Consider the following 12,970-nt stretch of genomic DNA (forward strand, 5'->3'; position numbering starts at 1 on the left):
ATTTGCTTAGTTCACAGCTGTAAAGTGTTATTTAATTATTTCGAGCATGTAAAATCAATTTTTATTTTGGCAATACAGTAGCCTTTTTTACAGTATTAGTCAGTATAAATTAACGAAATGGAGCAGTAAGTAATATATTTGTTGTTAAATTGCCGAAGTCTATGCAAACCTTTTTCCCTAAAACAACAGTCTGATTTATACCTATTTTGTGAAACAAGAAATAGCAGTTTACCCAAAAATTTGCATCTATTTTTATTATGATAATAATGAAGTGTGCTCTAAATATTAGTTAGCGCTCGGGTTAAACCTGGATTGTTTATTAGGAATCAAGCTTGTTATGACTGAGTTAATTGCAGTACTGTGCAGTAAGGTGAGAATTAAAACAAAGTTATAAATAAATAACAAATTGTCCGCTTTCTCTTCTTGGGTCCCCCATTTACTGTAAATGTTTATTCTTGCCATAAGGCAATATGGAATTGTCAAAGCATAAACTCGATATCAAATGCCACTGTTGTTTATGGTGATGTCATCTTCCTATAAGTTTGCAACACAAGACGCAAGTGTGATTTACACTTAGACTATAGTTATAAAAAAAGTGAGTATGTAGTGATAGACCCTATTCCCATTCTACGTTCTGAATATTTAAGTTGTTTGTCAACACAATAATTCCCCATAATAAGGGCCTACTTTAATATATGTGTTCAATATGAATGGCAATAAACAATCATTGAGTTTACAAATAATCCGTCACACTGGAAGCGTTTGCACAATTCGGCCTTTGGGAAATAGACATGTAAGCACATGTACACCGTGCGTACTTTTCTTTTAGTTTGTAGCAAAAAAGAAACGAAAGGTAAGGGTGACAATTACAGTCAACGAGTGCAAAAATTGAAAAAAAAGGGAGAAAAAACAAAAATAACATACATAATTAATGATTAACCAGTGGGTCGGGTGCAGTAATCAAATGTTAAAATTGAATAAATATTATTATATTTACAGCACTTTCTGGTCAAAAAAATAAACAGGCTATTTGACATGTATGAGAAATTATGCTGCTGCTGTTACTGCTATTGCTGTCGTTGCAGTGTTGCTGTTGCTGCTTCAGCTGTTAAGTAAGGGAGGTATAAGTATGTTCGATGAAATTGATTGCACACCTAAAAACCACATAAAACTCAGTCCCGACATGGCCTAACTTACAAAGGGATCTTCCTGTAGTTCTGATGCCATGCTAACCATTGTTCTTGAAAAAAATTTCTGTCAGTTGATTTTGCAGTTAAAATTAATGATTTCTCTTTTTTAAAAAAAGGAATGTAAGTCATCTTTTCATCTTTTACTTTGCATTTTCTTTTTTTTCAATTTGTGTTTTCTTCTTTAATTTGTGTTTTCGTTTTCTAATTTGAGTATTATTTTTTATTTGTGTTTGACCCTTCTGGGCCACCGTAGGAAGTTACATCAGTGATATTAACTATCTTGTACGAAATGCATAAGCGTTTTTTCCTAAAAATAAATAATGTAAAAACAGTTTAACCTGAGACTGAGAAACAAATGCTTCTCAGACGTGACTTTCAACTATTACGAGCGAGACGTAGTGTATCTCATGAACATATCCCAAGACAAGCGCAATGCCACCAGCATGAAGACTAACTGGTCTGATGAGTTAGGCAGACTGCTGATCACGCAAATGCACGTTTTGTAGCAGTTTGCCGCAACACAGAGAATCACATGATCGACCCATGTGCCATCTTGTTCCATGCTTCAAAGGTAGTGATCCCCGGATTGATATTCATCAACGAAGTTAAACACATCTGTCCCATCCCGCTGTAGGAAGTGGAAATAAAAACAGTAAACATAAAAAATGGTTTATGATAGGTGTATGATACCAAAGAATATGCATTCCATTATTGCTTCATCACGATGGCATGATGACCATTTACTACATTTTTCAGCACCGCAACTTTGACGGATCAATACTATGACTCTTTTTCAGTCGACACAACAATTATGGTATTGATGTAATGTATATGAAATAATTCATATATGAACTGCGGATGGATATGAAAGTGATAAATGATCATCGCAGTGAATTAACAATTTAAGCAATTGGAATAAAGAAGCCTGAAAAAAATTCAGGGCTTCAACGGGATTCGAACCCGTGACCTCCGCAATACCGGTGCGATGCTCTACCAACTGAGCTATTGAAGCCACACATTGGGAGCGAGGTCAATTGTGAGTTCATATTTTACCCGTGAGAGGAGTGAAATGATGTAATGTATATGAAATAATTCATATATGAACTGCGGATGGATATGAAAGTGATAAATGATCATCGCAGTGAATTAACAATTTAAGCAATTGGAATAAAGAAGCCTGAAAAAAAATTCAGGGCTTCAACGGGATTCGAACCCGTGACCTCCGCGATACCGGTGCGATGCTCTACCAACTGAGCTATTGAAGCCACACATTGGGAGCGAGGTGAATTGTGAGTTCATATTTTACCCGTGAGAGGAGTGAAATGATGTAATGTATATGAAATAATTCATATATGAACTGCGGATGGATATGAAAGTGATAAATGATTTCATATACATTACATCATTTCACTTCTCTCACGGGTAAAATATGGGAGTTGGTAGAGCATCGCACCGGTATCGCGGAGGTCACGGGTTCGAATCCCGTTGAAGCCCTGAATTTTTTTCAGGCTTCTTTATTCCAATTGCTTAAATTGTTAATTCACTGCGATGATCATTTATCACTTTCAATTATGGTATTAAACAGATGCCCAATCAATGATGAACAAGTATGACTAATTTCTTGACGTCTTAAGTTACCATAGCAACAGTGTTACCTGTTAAGCACACCCTTTATTTTTATCTTGACGTGTCTATAACTCAAATTAACAAAAAAAAAAAATACCCGAACGTTTACCTTTAACATGAGCATGATCACCAAACGACAAAATAATATATGGTCTAGGTAATTTTAGCTTTTTACAAAATTACCACGCTGGTGACCACTAGTGCACGAGGTCACACAAGCACGAGGTTTCGATCTCAATTTGAAAAAGCAAGGTCCATACCCAGTTTGTATCACGTGACACGAAGTGCGTTGTCTTTGATTTCTCGATTCACCATGTTGTTTTGTTGGAAGAACTTTGGACACTTGTGCCTTGAACGAAACAGTCGGTGAGCGTCAGATTGCACGATTTCCCTTCTTCTATTCCCTTATTTACCTGTTTCATTTAATATTTGTAGAAAACCTGGACTATCTGAACCTTAGAACTATTTGAATTTGAACTAGCTGAACACTGGATTTGTCAAGTGAGTCAAGTTTCCACTCGTAGCGCAGTGGATTATCTGGATATACAACTGGATGTGCCGTAGTAAAGTTAAAGCTCTGAGTTTCGACGTAGGACCTGGGCTTCTAAACAAATTGTTTACGTCATATTTTGGAAGACAACAAGAAAAGTACGTGTTACTACTAAGAATCAAACATTTTCGATACAAATTGGTTGAGATATATCTTTCGTTATATTTGATCACAATTTGGTTGAGTCTATGGCGTCATCATATTTTAGAACTTAAATATCTCTGGGAAGAAAAGAGATATTTAAAAACAGTTAACGACATTTTTCTTCTCACACAGACTTCTTGTTAATGTTTTAAAACGGCTTAGATAGGGCAGATGCAAATTTCATCATAGTTGCACTTTAAAAAAGGATCTGACGGCCAGGGTGAAGGAGTGAAGGATAGGAGTGAAATTCAGCTCATCTACGATACTTCAGTTTTGCAAAATACTCGTAAAAATGCGTAATCTGTGGACAAAAACAGGCCTGTTCTTGGGCCTGTTCTTGTCTATTTGATATTCAGCTCCAGTGTGTATGCGCAAACGTTATTGTCGTATCACATGCAGTGCATATACAACATATGCAACACATGCATAAAGAAAGTCAAATGGATAACAAGCATAAACGAGTAGAAATGACTTTAGCCCGCTGAGCGGAAGTAATATGGAAGGACGGAGAGGGAAATGAAACTTATTACCTTCATTGTAATGGGACCATTCTTCAAATACGACAGGATCACTCAGAATGTTGGCCACAACTGACGCCGCCATGACACTAGCAAAAACTCCCCACTCATCACTGGAAGGTTGCCTGCCATCTGCATAGTCTTTGATGCCTTTTATAAGAATCCATTCTGTCTTCATGTCATGGGCTGCTGCAAAAACTCCTGAAATTTAAACACAATGCCCTTACGTTGGCAAACGATGAGTATCTAACAGCCTGTCTACGTGGAATTTAAACGTGAACAATTTAGCGAAATATACTAATGTGTATAATACATTCTGTTGATTTTGCTCACACACTTGCAATATGAGGGTTTTGGCGCAAATCCAAAAAAATGCGTTCGGGGCTTCGCCTGGCTCGCCTGCCGGCTTCGCCATTCTCGCCCCTCACTGTTTTTTTGGATTTGCGTCCAAAACCCTCATATTGCAAGTGTGTCGGGGTTAGATGACAGCCTTTCAACCCATGCACATGTATCTAGGCAAAGGCACCCTTTTAACACTTGTTGAGGACTGTCCTAAAACAAGTGGCCCCCGCCAAGCCCCAAAGAACAGGCGCGCCAGAATTATTTTTCAATTGAACAAATATTTTTTACTTTGTATATGCACCAAATGGCTGCTGCAAGATATTCGTCAGAAGTTTTGCAAGCTATGATGGAGGAAAACCTCCGTGAATTTCAAAGAAACCCGCAAAGAAATTTGTCTTTTTTACTGGCCAACACCGATTTTAACGATTGGCTCCGAGTATGGAAAATGGACATACCCGAAACCGAAAAAAACAACAAAGATCTTTTAATTTTTGCAAAAAAACACAAAAAAAAGTTTTATGATCTTTTGGAAAGTGAAATTGAAGAATTGAATGACATAAAAGCAAGCTTCGGGCTTAAAGTAAAATTTTCGATGAAAAGAAACGGAGTTACGCAACACATGGAGCACTATTTCAGAGAAAGAGAACCGCGTCTTTTTACAAAAAACACCAAAGACCGAATAAAAAAAGAGTTTGACGAATTTATTGACAAAGCAAAGGGAGAAATCGAGGCTTGGTCGGAGAGGGGCTCGGGGTGGGTTGTTGAAAGAATAACAAGGGCGTACACCTATGTTGCGCGTTATCGGCCATTGCGCGGAGGAACTTACTTGCCTTTGCCTCCCAAACTGGCAAACAAAAAAGCAATTATTAACGTGCAAAACAGTGACAACCAGTGTTTAAAATGGGCTTTGAGAGCTGCTTTATTCCCGCCTGCGAACGGAAAAGATCCTCAAAGAACAAGTAAATATCCCGTTGATGACGGCATAAACTACAACGGAATCGATTTTCCGACACCCCTAAAGCAGATTGACAGGCTTGAGGCGCAAAACAGAAACCTTGCAATAAATGTTTTTGGGTGGCACTTGAAAGACGGGTGTGTGATACCTCTCAGACAAAGCGAAAAAGAAAACAAAATACCCCGTATAAACCTTATGTTGATTGAGTCAGGATTGAAACAGCACTACTGTTTTATAAAAAGAATTAGCGCTTTGTTACACGACCAAACCAAACACAGTAACAAAAAACACTTTTGCATGATGTGTTTGACAAATTTTACAAGAGAAGACTTGCTTGAAAAGCACAAAAAGTATTGCAATGGGGTCAAAGGCAAGCCAACAAGAATCGAAATGCCAGATGAGGAGAAAAACACCCTTTCTTTTAAAAACTACCAAAAACAAATGAAAGCGCCTTATACGATTTACGCCGACGGCGAGGCATTGTTAAAAAAAGAGCGCCGAGAAACGCCCGAGAACCGCCAGAAAAGTTACACGTACAAAACAGAAAAGCACGAGGCATGCGGATTCGCTTACACGCGTGTAAGAAGTGATGGTGAACACGAAAAACCATTCGTTTACAGAGGAGAAAACGCCGTTGAAGTATTTTTGAACTGTCTTTTAATTGAAGAAAAGAAAATAAGATATGAATTGTCAAAGCCAAAACCTCTCCTTATGACGCAAAAAGACTGGGCAAACTTTAAAAAAGCCGAAAACTGCCACATCTGCGAAAAATCGTTGGTGAAACAAAACTTTTTAGACTCTTTGCCGGTTTGGCTTAAATCTAATAAAAAGGAGTTTGGTTACTTAGGACAGTTACACAAAAAATGCTATTACGAAAGAATAGAATTGGCGAATACTCTTAATAGCGGGAACCATTATAAGCTAAAAAAGCTTGAAAAAAAATCACACAAATTAGCCGCTGAAAACCAAAAAAACTGCCTAGCGTGCAAAGAGCCGCTTATCCAGCCGAACTACAAGGATGCGGTGAGGGATCATTGTCACATAACAGGCAATTTTCGAGGAGCCGCGCACAACGTGTGTAACTTAATGATGAAAATAAATCCAAAAAATATTCAAATACCAGTTGCATTTCATAACCTGAGTGGCTACGATGCTCACCATTTGATGCAGTCAATTTCGAAGATTTCAAAAGAGGCACAGAAAGAGGTAAAGTGTGTTGCAAACAACATGGAAAAATACATTACATTTTCACTGGGGGGTTTAAGGTTTATTGACACTTTGAACTTTTTACTTGGAAAGCTTGAAAAACTTGTAGAAGATACGCCGAAGGATGCATTAAATATGACGAAAAAGGTTTTCTTTGAAAAAAGTGAACTGTTGTTAGACAACGGAAAATATCCAAGCGAATACGTTGAAGTGTGGGAGGAATTTAATTATAACAACTTGAGTGAAAGTTTTTTTAAAGGTGGGGACGAAACTAAAGAAAAATGGCAAATTGTCAATAACATCCACATAACAGATGAAGGATACAAAGAAGCAAAAACCATTTTTATAGAAAAATTTGGCTTGTTAACACAAAAGGGGATTTATCCCTATGAATACATGGACTCATGGGAAAGATTTAAAGAAACAACTTTGCCGAAAAAAGAAAAGTTCTACAGTAAACTTACAGGCGAGCACATAACAGACAAAGAGTATGCACACGCGCAAAAAGTGTGGGAAACCTTTGGCTGCCAAAATCTTGGAGACTACCACGATTTGTATATCAAAACGGACGTTACCCTGTTAGCGGACGTTTTTGAAAACTTTCGAAAATTATGCCTTGAGAAGTACAATCTGGATCCCGCAAATTATTACACGTCGCCAGGTCTTTCTTGGGATGCGCTTTTGAAAAAGACAGGTGTGGAGCTTGAGTTACTCACAGACTACGAAATGCACCTCTTCGTCGAAAGGGGAATAAGAGGCGGGATTTCGTCGGTAAGCAAGAGATATGCAAAGGCGAACAACCCATATGTTAAGGGATTTGATCCGAGTCAACCAAAAAAATACATAATGTATCTCGATGCGAATAACCTTTACGGGTGGGCAATGAGCAAGCCGCTTCCGAAAAGTGGTTTTAGATGGAAAAAGGTTATGCCAACAGAAAAAGAAATAATGACAAAAAAAGAGCATGCAAAAACTGGATGGATTATGGAGGTGGAGTTAGAATATCCGAAAGAGCTGCATGACGCTCACGACAGTTACCCATTAGCGCCAGAGAAAAAGAAAATAGACAAAGAAATGTATTCGCCTTACCAAAAGAAATTAATGAATGATCTTGAATTAAACCCCCCAAACACTGAAAAGCTTGTTTTAACGCTTGAAGACAAAACCAATTACGTCGTGCATTACCGAAACTTGCAGTTTTATTTAAAACAGGGAATGAAACTCAAAAAAGTGCACAGGGTTTTAGAGTTTGAACAGGAATGCTGGATGGAGCCCTACATCCGGATGAACACAGAATTCCGAAAAAAAGCAAAAAACAACTTTGAAAAGACCTTTTACAAGCTAATGAACAACTCGGTTTTTGGAAAAACAATGGAAAACCTGAGAAACCGTGTAGACATAAGAATAGTAAGAAGCGACGAGACAAATAAAATAAGAAAATTGGTCGCAAGTCCATTGTATTCAAGGCACGTGATGTTTTCAAACGATCTTGTCGGAATAGACATGCGAAAAAGTAAGCTGTTTCTCAATAAACCGGTCTACACAGGCATGACTATCCTTGACGTAAGCAAGCTATGCATGTATGACTTCTTTTACAACCATCTGAAAAAGGAGTACGGGGAGCGTTGCGAGCTTTTGTATACAGACACAGACAGCCTTTTGCTTGTGATAGAAACAGAAGACGTTTACGCGGACATGGCAAAAAACATCGGCGAGTACGACACAAGCGACTACCCCGAAGAGCATTCACTTTATTCGAAAGAAAACAAAAAGGTGTTGGGGAAAATGAAAGACGAATGCGCAGGAAAACTGATTTCAGAGTGTGTTTGTTTGAGGCCGAAAATGTATTCAATAATGACAGAAGGTGAAAGCGAAAATGAAATCGAAAAAATAAAGAAAAACTTTCCTGAGGCAAAAATAAAAGAGTGCACTTGCGAAGGGGAAAAAATGCAGGTAATAATGGCAAACGACGAAGAATTGGTCAAAAAAATAAAAGAGAAACATCCGAAAGCAAGTGAGTCAAAATGTTGTAACACGCTGAAAGTGGACGAAAAAAATATAAAAAAGGCAAAGGGGGTGAAAGAGTGCGTGACGAAAAATGAGATAAATCATAAAGACTTCAAAGATGCACTTTTTCAAAACAAGGAAAGCTTTCACGAAATGCACATGCTAAGAAGCTATGCCCACGAGATGCATTCAATAGTGGTAAACAAAAAATCGCTGTCGCCATTTGACACAAAGAGATGGATAAATGAAGATGGGATAAACACTTTGGCATATGGGCACTATCGGATGGGTGCGGAGCACGAGAGCGAAGCTCTTGCAGAGAAGGGGCAAAAAAAAGAGCCCACCGCCCCATAAAAGGGAGTGAAAAAACTAACTAGCCGCCAAGCAAAGGTCTCTCTAGAGTGCTTTAATAAATAAAAAGCCACTCAGGAGTGCCCAAGGGGCTCAAGCACTAAGGGCTTGGTGGTAACTGTGTATTTGGAGGAATAACAAGCAATTCTTCACGCACGAAGCCGCGCTTTGGACCATCGTGCAAGTAATAAAGAACTGGCTGATTAGGTTTAGTAACAGACCTTTCAATGCTGTAGACTTTTAATGACCAAATCGGATCTGTAGCCCTTTTTACGCCGCCTTCCAGCTCGCCAGGTTGGTAGAGAAAGCGCACATTAACGAGAGAGGGGAGTTTTTTTTCTTTCTTGCCAACAGGTCTTGTATATTTTGAGGACGGTTTTGACGAAACAGCCTTTTCTTTGATTGCAGCAGCAGGTTTCTTACCAGTAAGACTGGTTACTTCGTTGTTCAGAGCGGCAACAACTTCGGGTAGCCTTTTTACCCACGCTGTCGACCGCTGGCCAGATGGCAGGTTCATCTCGACACCGTACTGATAACCAAACAGGCGCCCTGCCAGTGTTTGATTAAAACGTTCAACAATAGCTTGATCTCTGTGAATGTTAACACGCCCGCGTCTAATATAGGTTTTGTGATTTTCCATTTCTTTGGTAACAGCTCCCATGAATTCGCGACCAGGGTCAACTTGCAGCATCTGTGGCCATTTTAGTGCACTTCGCCTGTAAATTGTCTGAAAACCTTTTGCAACCTCAGTTGAATCTTTGGAGGTCAAAGGCTCGGCCTCTTTGAATCGGCTGGCAACGTCAACAACAGTCAGAGCGTATTTGTAAACTTTTCGCCCTCGCGGCAGTTTGTCGTGTGGCAGAAAAAGAAGGTCCGCCTGGTGGACCGCGTTAGGAGAAGAAACATCGAATTTTGGGCGAGGAACGTATCGTGGTGCCGGAAGGTAGATCTGCCAAAGGGCCTGCTTAACTAGCCACTTTTTTGCGGCATCTTCGGAAACCTTGGCAGCCTCGGCTAATTTTTTTATCGCTGCAATTCCCTTCCAGTAGCCCTGGGGGCTATAGTAGACTTTCGAGATTTTCTTCGAAAAGTTTTGCTCCGCAAAGATCTTTGCATCCATGCGTATACAAGAAAAAAAAGAAACGTTTAAAGAAACCGAAAGGCAGCGTACCCAAGAGCAAGAGCGCCTGCGCCAACAAACATCAGTTCACCTTGTTTCTGCTGCTCGCTTGGCTGATAAAAATCAGAGAACTTGGGTTCTTTCGGAGGAATCATTTGTTTGTCAGGATGTGCCTGGTTGTAGAGTTTGAAAGCGTAGTCTGTGTTCGTAAAGTTTTGTTTTGCTTGCTGTTTGATCTCATTGTTGGTTTCGATCCAGTCGAGAAGCTTCGTGCGGTCGCGAGAGTACTTCGCGTAAGCTGCCTGGTAAGCCTCGAGAGCTTTGTCGTGTCTTTCTTTTTCTTTCAAAGCGGCGTCATCTCCGCCACCCAAAGCTCGAGCAAGATAGTTGCCGCCAATGAAAGCAGCAGCGTTCAAGATAGCTCCGCCAGCCATAATCGCTACGCTTGCCATTTTGTTATTATATTATTCGAATTTTTTTTTAATTGGTGGGGAGAATTTTCTGGTCCTCGAGATACTGTTTAAGTGCAACGCTGCCAGCCATGACGGCTGTGAACTTTACATAGTTCATAAAACTGCTGCTTGGGTCGGATGTGAAGTTTTCTTTTACAACTTTTTTGGCAGCCCAGCCGATTCCGGCGGCAAGGCCAGTGAGAGTCGCGGCATCCATGAGTGTTTTTACGAGTTTGTTGTCGGACATGGCGGTTCAGTATAAAATAATAAAAAATATTCAATTGAAAAATTTTTTTGTTTATTCTTCACCGTTTTGCGAAGCAAAGTTTGCAACTTCTTCACCAGATTCAACTTCTTTTGTTTTTTTTATACCTCTTTTAAAAATTGTATCCTCATCCTTTTGCACCCGAATAGCGGTTTTAACGCAAGTTTTGGAAAATTCAAACCAAAGTAAAGCAATACCAGCCATAGCTGCACCTTTAACAAGGCTGTCAAGAATAAAACCAAGGGACATTGTCGGTATAATAAATGAAAAAGAAATGTTCAAAAGAAATTTTTTAATCCATCGGACGGATTCCTCTTTGTTTGCGAGGTCTAATGGCATTTTGGATTGTCGAAGGCGTGTCTGAAGAACGCGTTGCAACCCTTCCAATACTTTCTGCTGTAACGCGCAAAGCGCGGGGTTCCTCTGGGACCCCTGGTGTGTCATCAGTTATAAGAGTTGGCGGAGCTTTAAATGTTGGACTTCTTTTTTTGTTTATAAAGGCTTTTATGTCTTCGCGTTTCACATAAGTTGTAACGATTGCAACGCCGATACCAAGCAAAGATATCCATTGATTTGTGGTGAGACCGCTTGATTGCGGCTGAGCCTCGGGCGGAGCTGGTTCCGTTACGGCCGGTGGTGTTACATTTCGCTTTGCAGCAGCAGATTTCTTTTCCTTTTCTTTTGCAATTATTGCAGCAGCCTCGACAGCAGCTTTTTTCTGTGCTTCACGAGCCTGTCTTGTTTTTTCAGCTGCAAGCTTGCCAGCAGCAACTCGCTTTGGATTTTTGGCAGGCTTTGTTGCTGGAGTTGTTGAAGTAACTTGTTTCTGTTCTTCTTGAGAGATCGGAGTTTGTTCGAGCTCGGCCATTTATAATAAAAAAAAATAATATTTTAATAGAAAATTGCTCAGCAAGATTTTTTGCTAAGCAATTGCTAAGCATTGTTCAGTAATTACTTAGCATTTTCTTAGCATTGCTCAGAAAAATCTTCAGTAGTGTTTGTGTCCGCATCTTTGGAAGCACCTTTGGTTTCGCACAGCGAAGTGTGCGACTTTGTAGCTTCGTTTAAATCAATGTGCTTTGTTGTGATGAGCGCAGCATTTGCAACGGCAAGAAAGCGGCCGCATTTCAAAGCCAGACCGCCTGCCAAAGTGGACAGCTCTTTACTGATAATGTAGTCGTTTTTGAGTTCCTTTTGATAATCATTGACGTCCTTGATATTTACGGCCATACCAACGGCTTTGGTAACAAGAAAAATAAAGCTGTCAATCAAGCTGTCGGTTGTTTTGGATCCAACGTATGCCTCATATCTCTTTAAGTACTTTTCAACTTCTTTATCTGTCAAGCGCTTCACCTGCTCGTGTGTCAGTTGCACACCGATTGCTTCTTTGGCTTTTCCTGTTGAAACAAGGATTGCAAGCTGTTCACGCAAAGCAGGAATGTCAGGGCCTTGAATGAGTGCCATAGCGCTTTCTGTACTTTCTGGTTCAGCTCCTAGCAGTTCCATTACGGAAGCTAATTCTTGTTCACTTGCTGCGCCCTTGACGCTCTCGGGAGGAGAAGTTGCGAACGGGTCAGCCATTTATTACTCTAAAAAATATGTTCAATAAGAAAATTTTGTGCCGTAAGGGTGGCGATGAGAAATGACAAGATGCGAAAACTTATTTTTTTTTAGCTTTAAAATGATTTCTTTGTAATCCTCATTGGCAAGTTCGCCAGCGTAATCCTCAAAGATTGCCTTCGTGGTCTTGGCAGAGGGGGTGTAAAAGAAAACGATTGCCGCAACATTTTCGCGGAATGAGGATGTTATGCTTGTCAATTTTTGAGTTAACACCCATATGCTCAAGCCTGCGTGGCGAGCAGAGAAAGCAAGATTCACCAACTCCCCTGTTCTTCCTTTTACATCTTTCGAAGCAGCACAGTCGTCGAGGATGATAAGCGTGTTCGTACCCTCAAAAAGAAATCTTGAAAGCCTTAACCAAGATTCCACCTCGTGCTGCTCGCAAATGAAAACAAAAAATCGAATATCTTCCTCAGCAAAGCGATAATAAGTCTTGTTGTGCTCGAAAGTCGGGCAGATGAGCACGATGTAGTCAAACTTGCCTCGGAAAGAGCCACAAAGCTGATTGACCACGTATCTTGTTTTTCCTGAGTTCGTTGGTCCCACAATGAGGGCGTTGAAGGGTATATTGGCAGGATCCATCTTCGTTCGTATATTATAAAAGCACAGATTCTAACTGCCTGC

The 12,970-nt window shown here is 39.9% G+C and overlaps 2 protein-coding genes and 1 non-coding gene across 4 annotated transcripts in view; 1 reads left to right on the top strand and 2 right to left on the bottom strand.

Moving 5' to 3' along the window:
• LOC144640822 (slowpoke-binding protein-like) overlaps positions 1-609 on the top strand; it is a 28,786-nt gene extending 28,177 nt beyond the window's left edge. Inside the window, exon 17 of the transcript XR_013568446.1 lies at positions 11-609. The gene's annotated coding sequence lies outside the window, so the exon portion shown is untranslated. The remainder of the gene's footprint in view (positions 1-10) is intronic.
• Positions 610-978: 369 nt separating this feature from the next.
• Positions 979-12,970, bottom strand: part of LOC144640814 (uncharacterized) — a 59,397-nt gene continuing 47,405 nt past the window's right edge. For both annotated transcript variants that reach the window (XM_078499882.1, XM_078499883.1), the window contains exons 20-21: positions 4,041-4,229; positions 979-1,818 (exon numbers count right to left, since the gene is read on the bottom strand). In XM_078499882.1, the coding sequence (XP_078356008.1) occupies positions 1,796-1,818; positions 4,041-4,229 (212 nt within the window). In that variant the 3' untranslated portion in view covers positions 979-1,795. The remainder of the gene's footprint in view (positions 1,819-4,040; positions 4,230-12,970) is intronic.
• Trnat-ggu (transfer RNA threonine (anticodon GGU)) lies at positions 2,130-2,203 on the bottom strand. Its single transcript has one exon. It is a non-coding gene; the product is annotated as a tRNA-Thr (tRNA).

Source organism: Oculina patagonica, unplaced genomic scaffold, assembly GCF_052425735.1.
Source record: "Oculina patagonica isolate OP01 unplaced genomic scaffold, crgOcupat unplaced5, whole genome shotgun sequence".
Lineage (NCBI taxonomy): Eukaryota > Metazoa > Cnidaria > Anthozoa > Scleractinia > Oculinidae > Oculina > Oculina patagonica.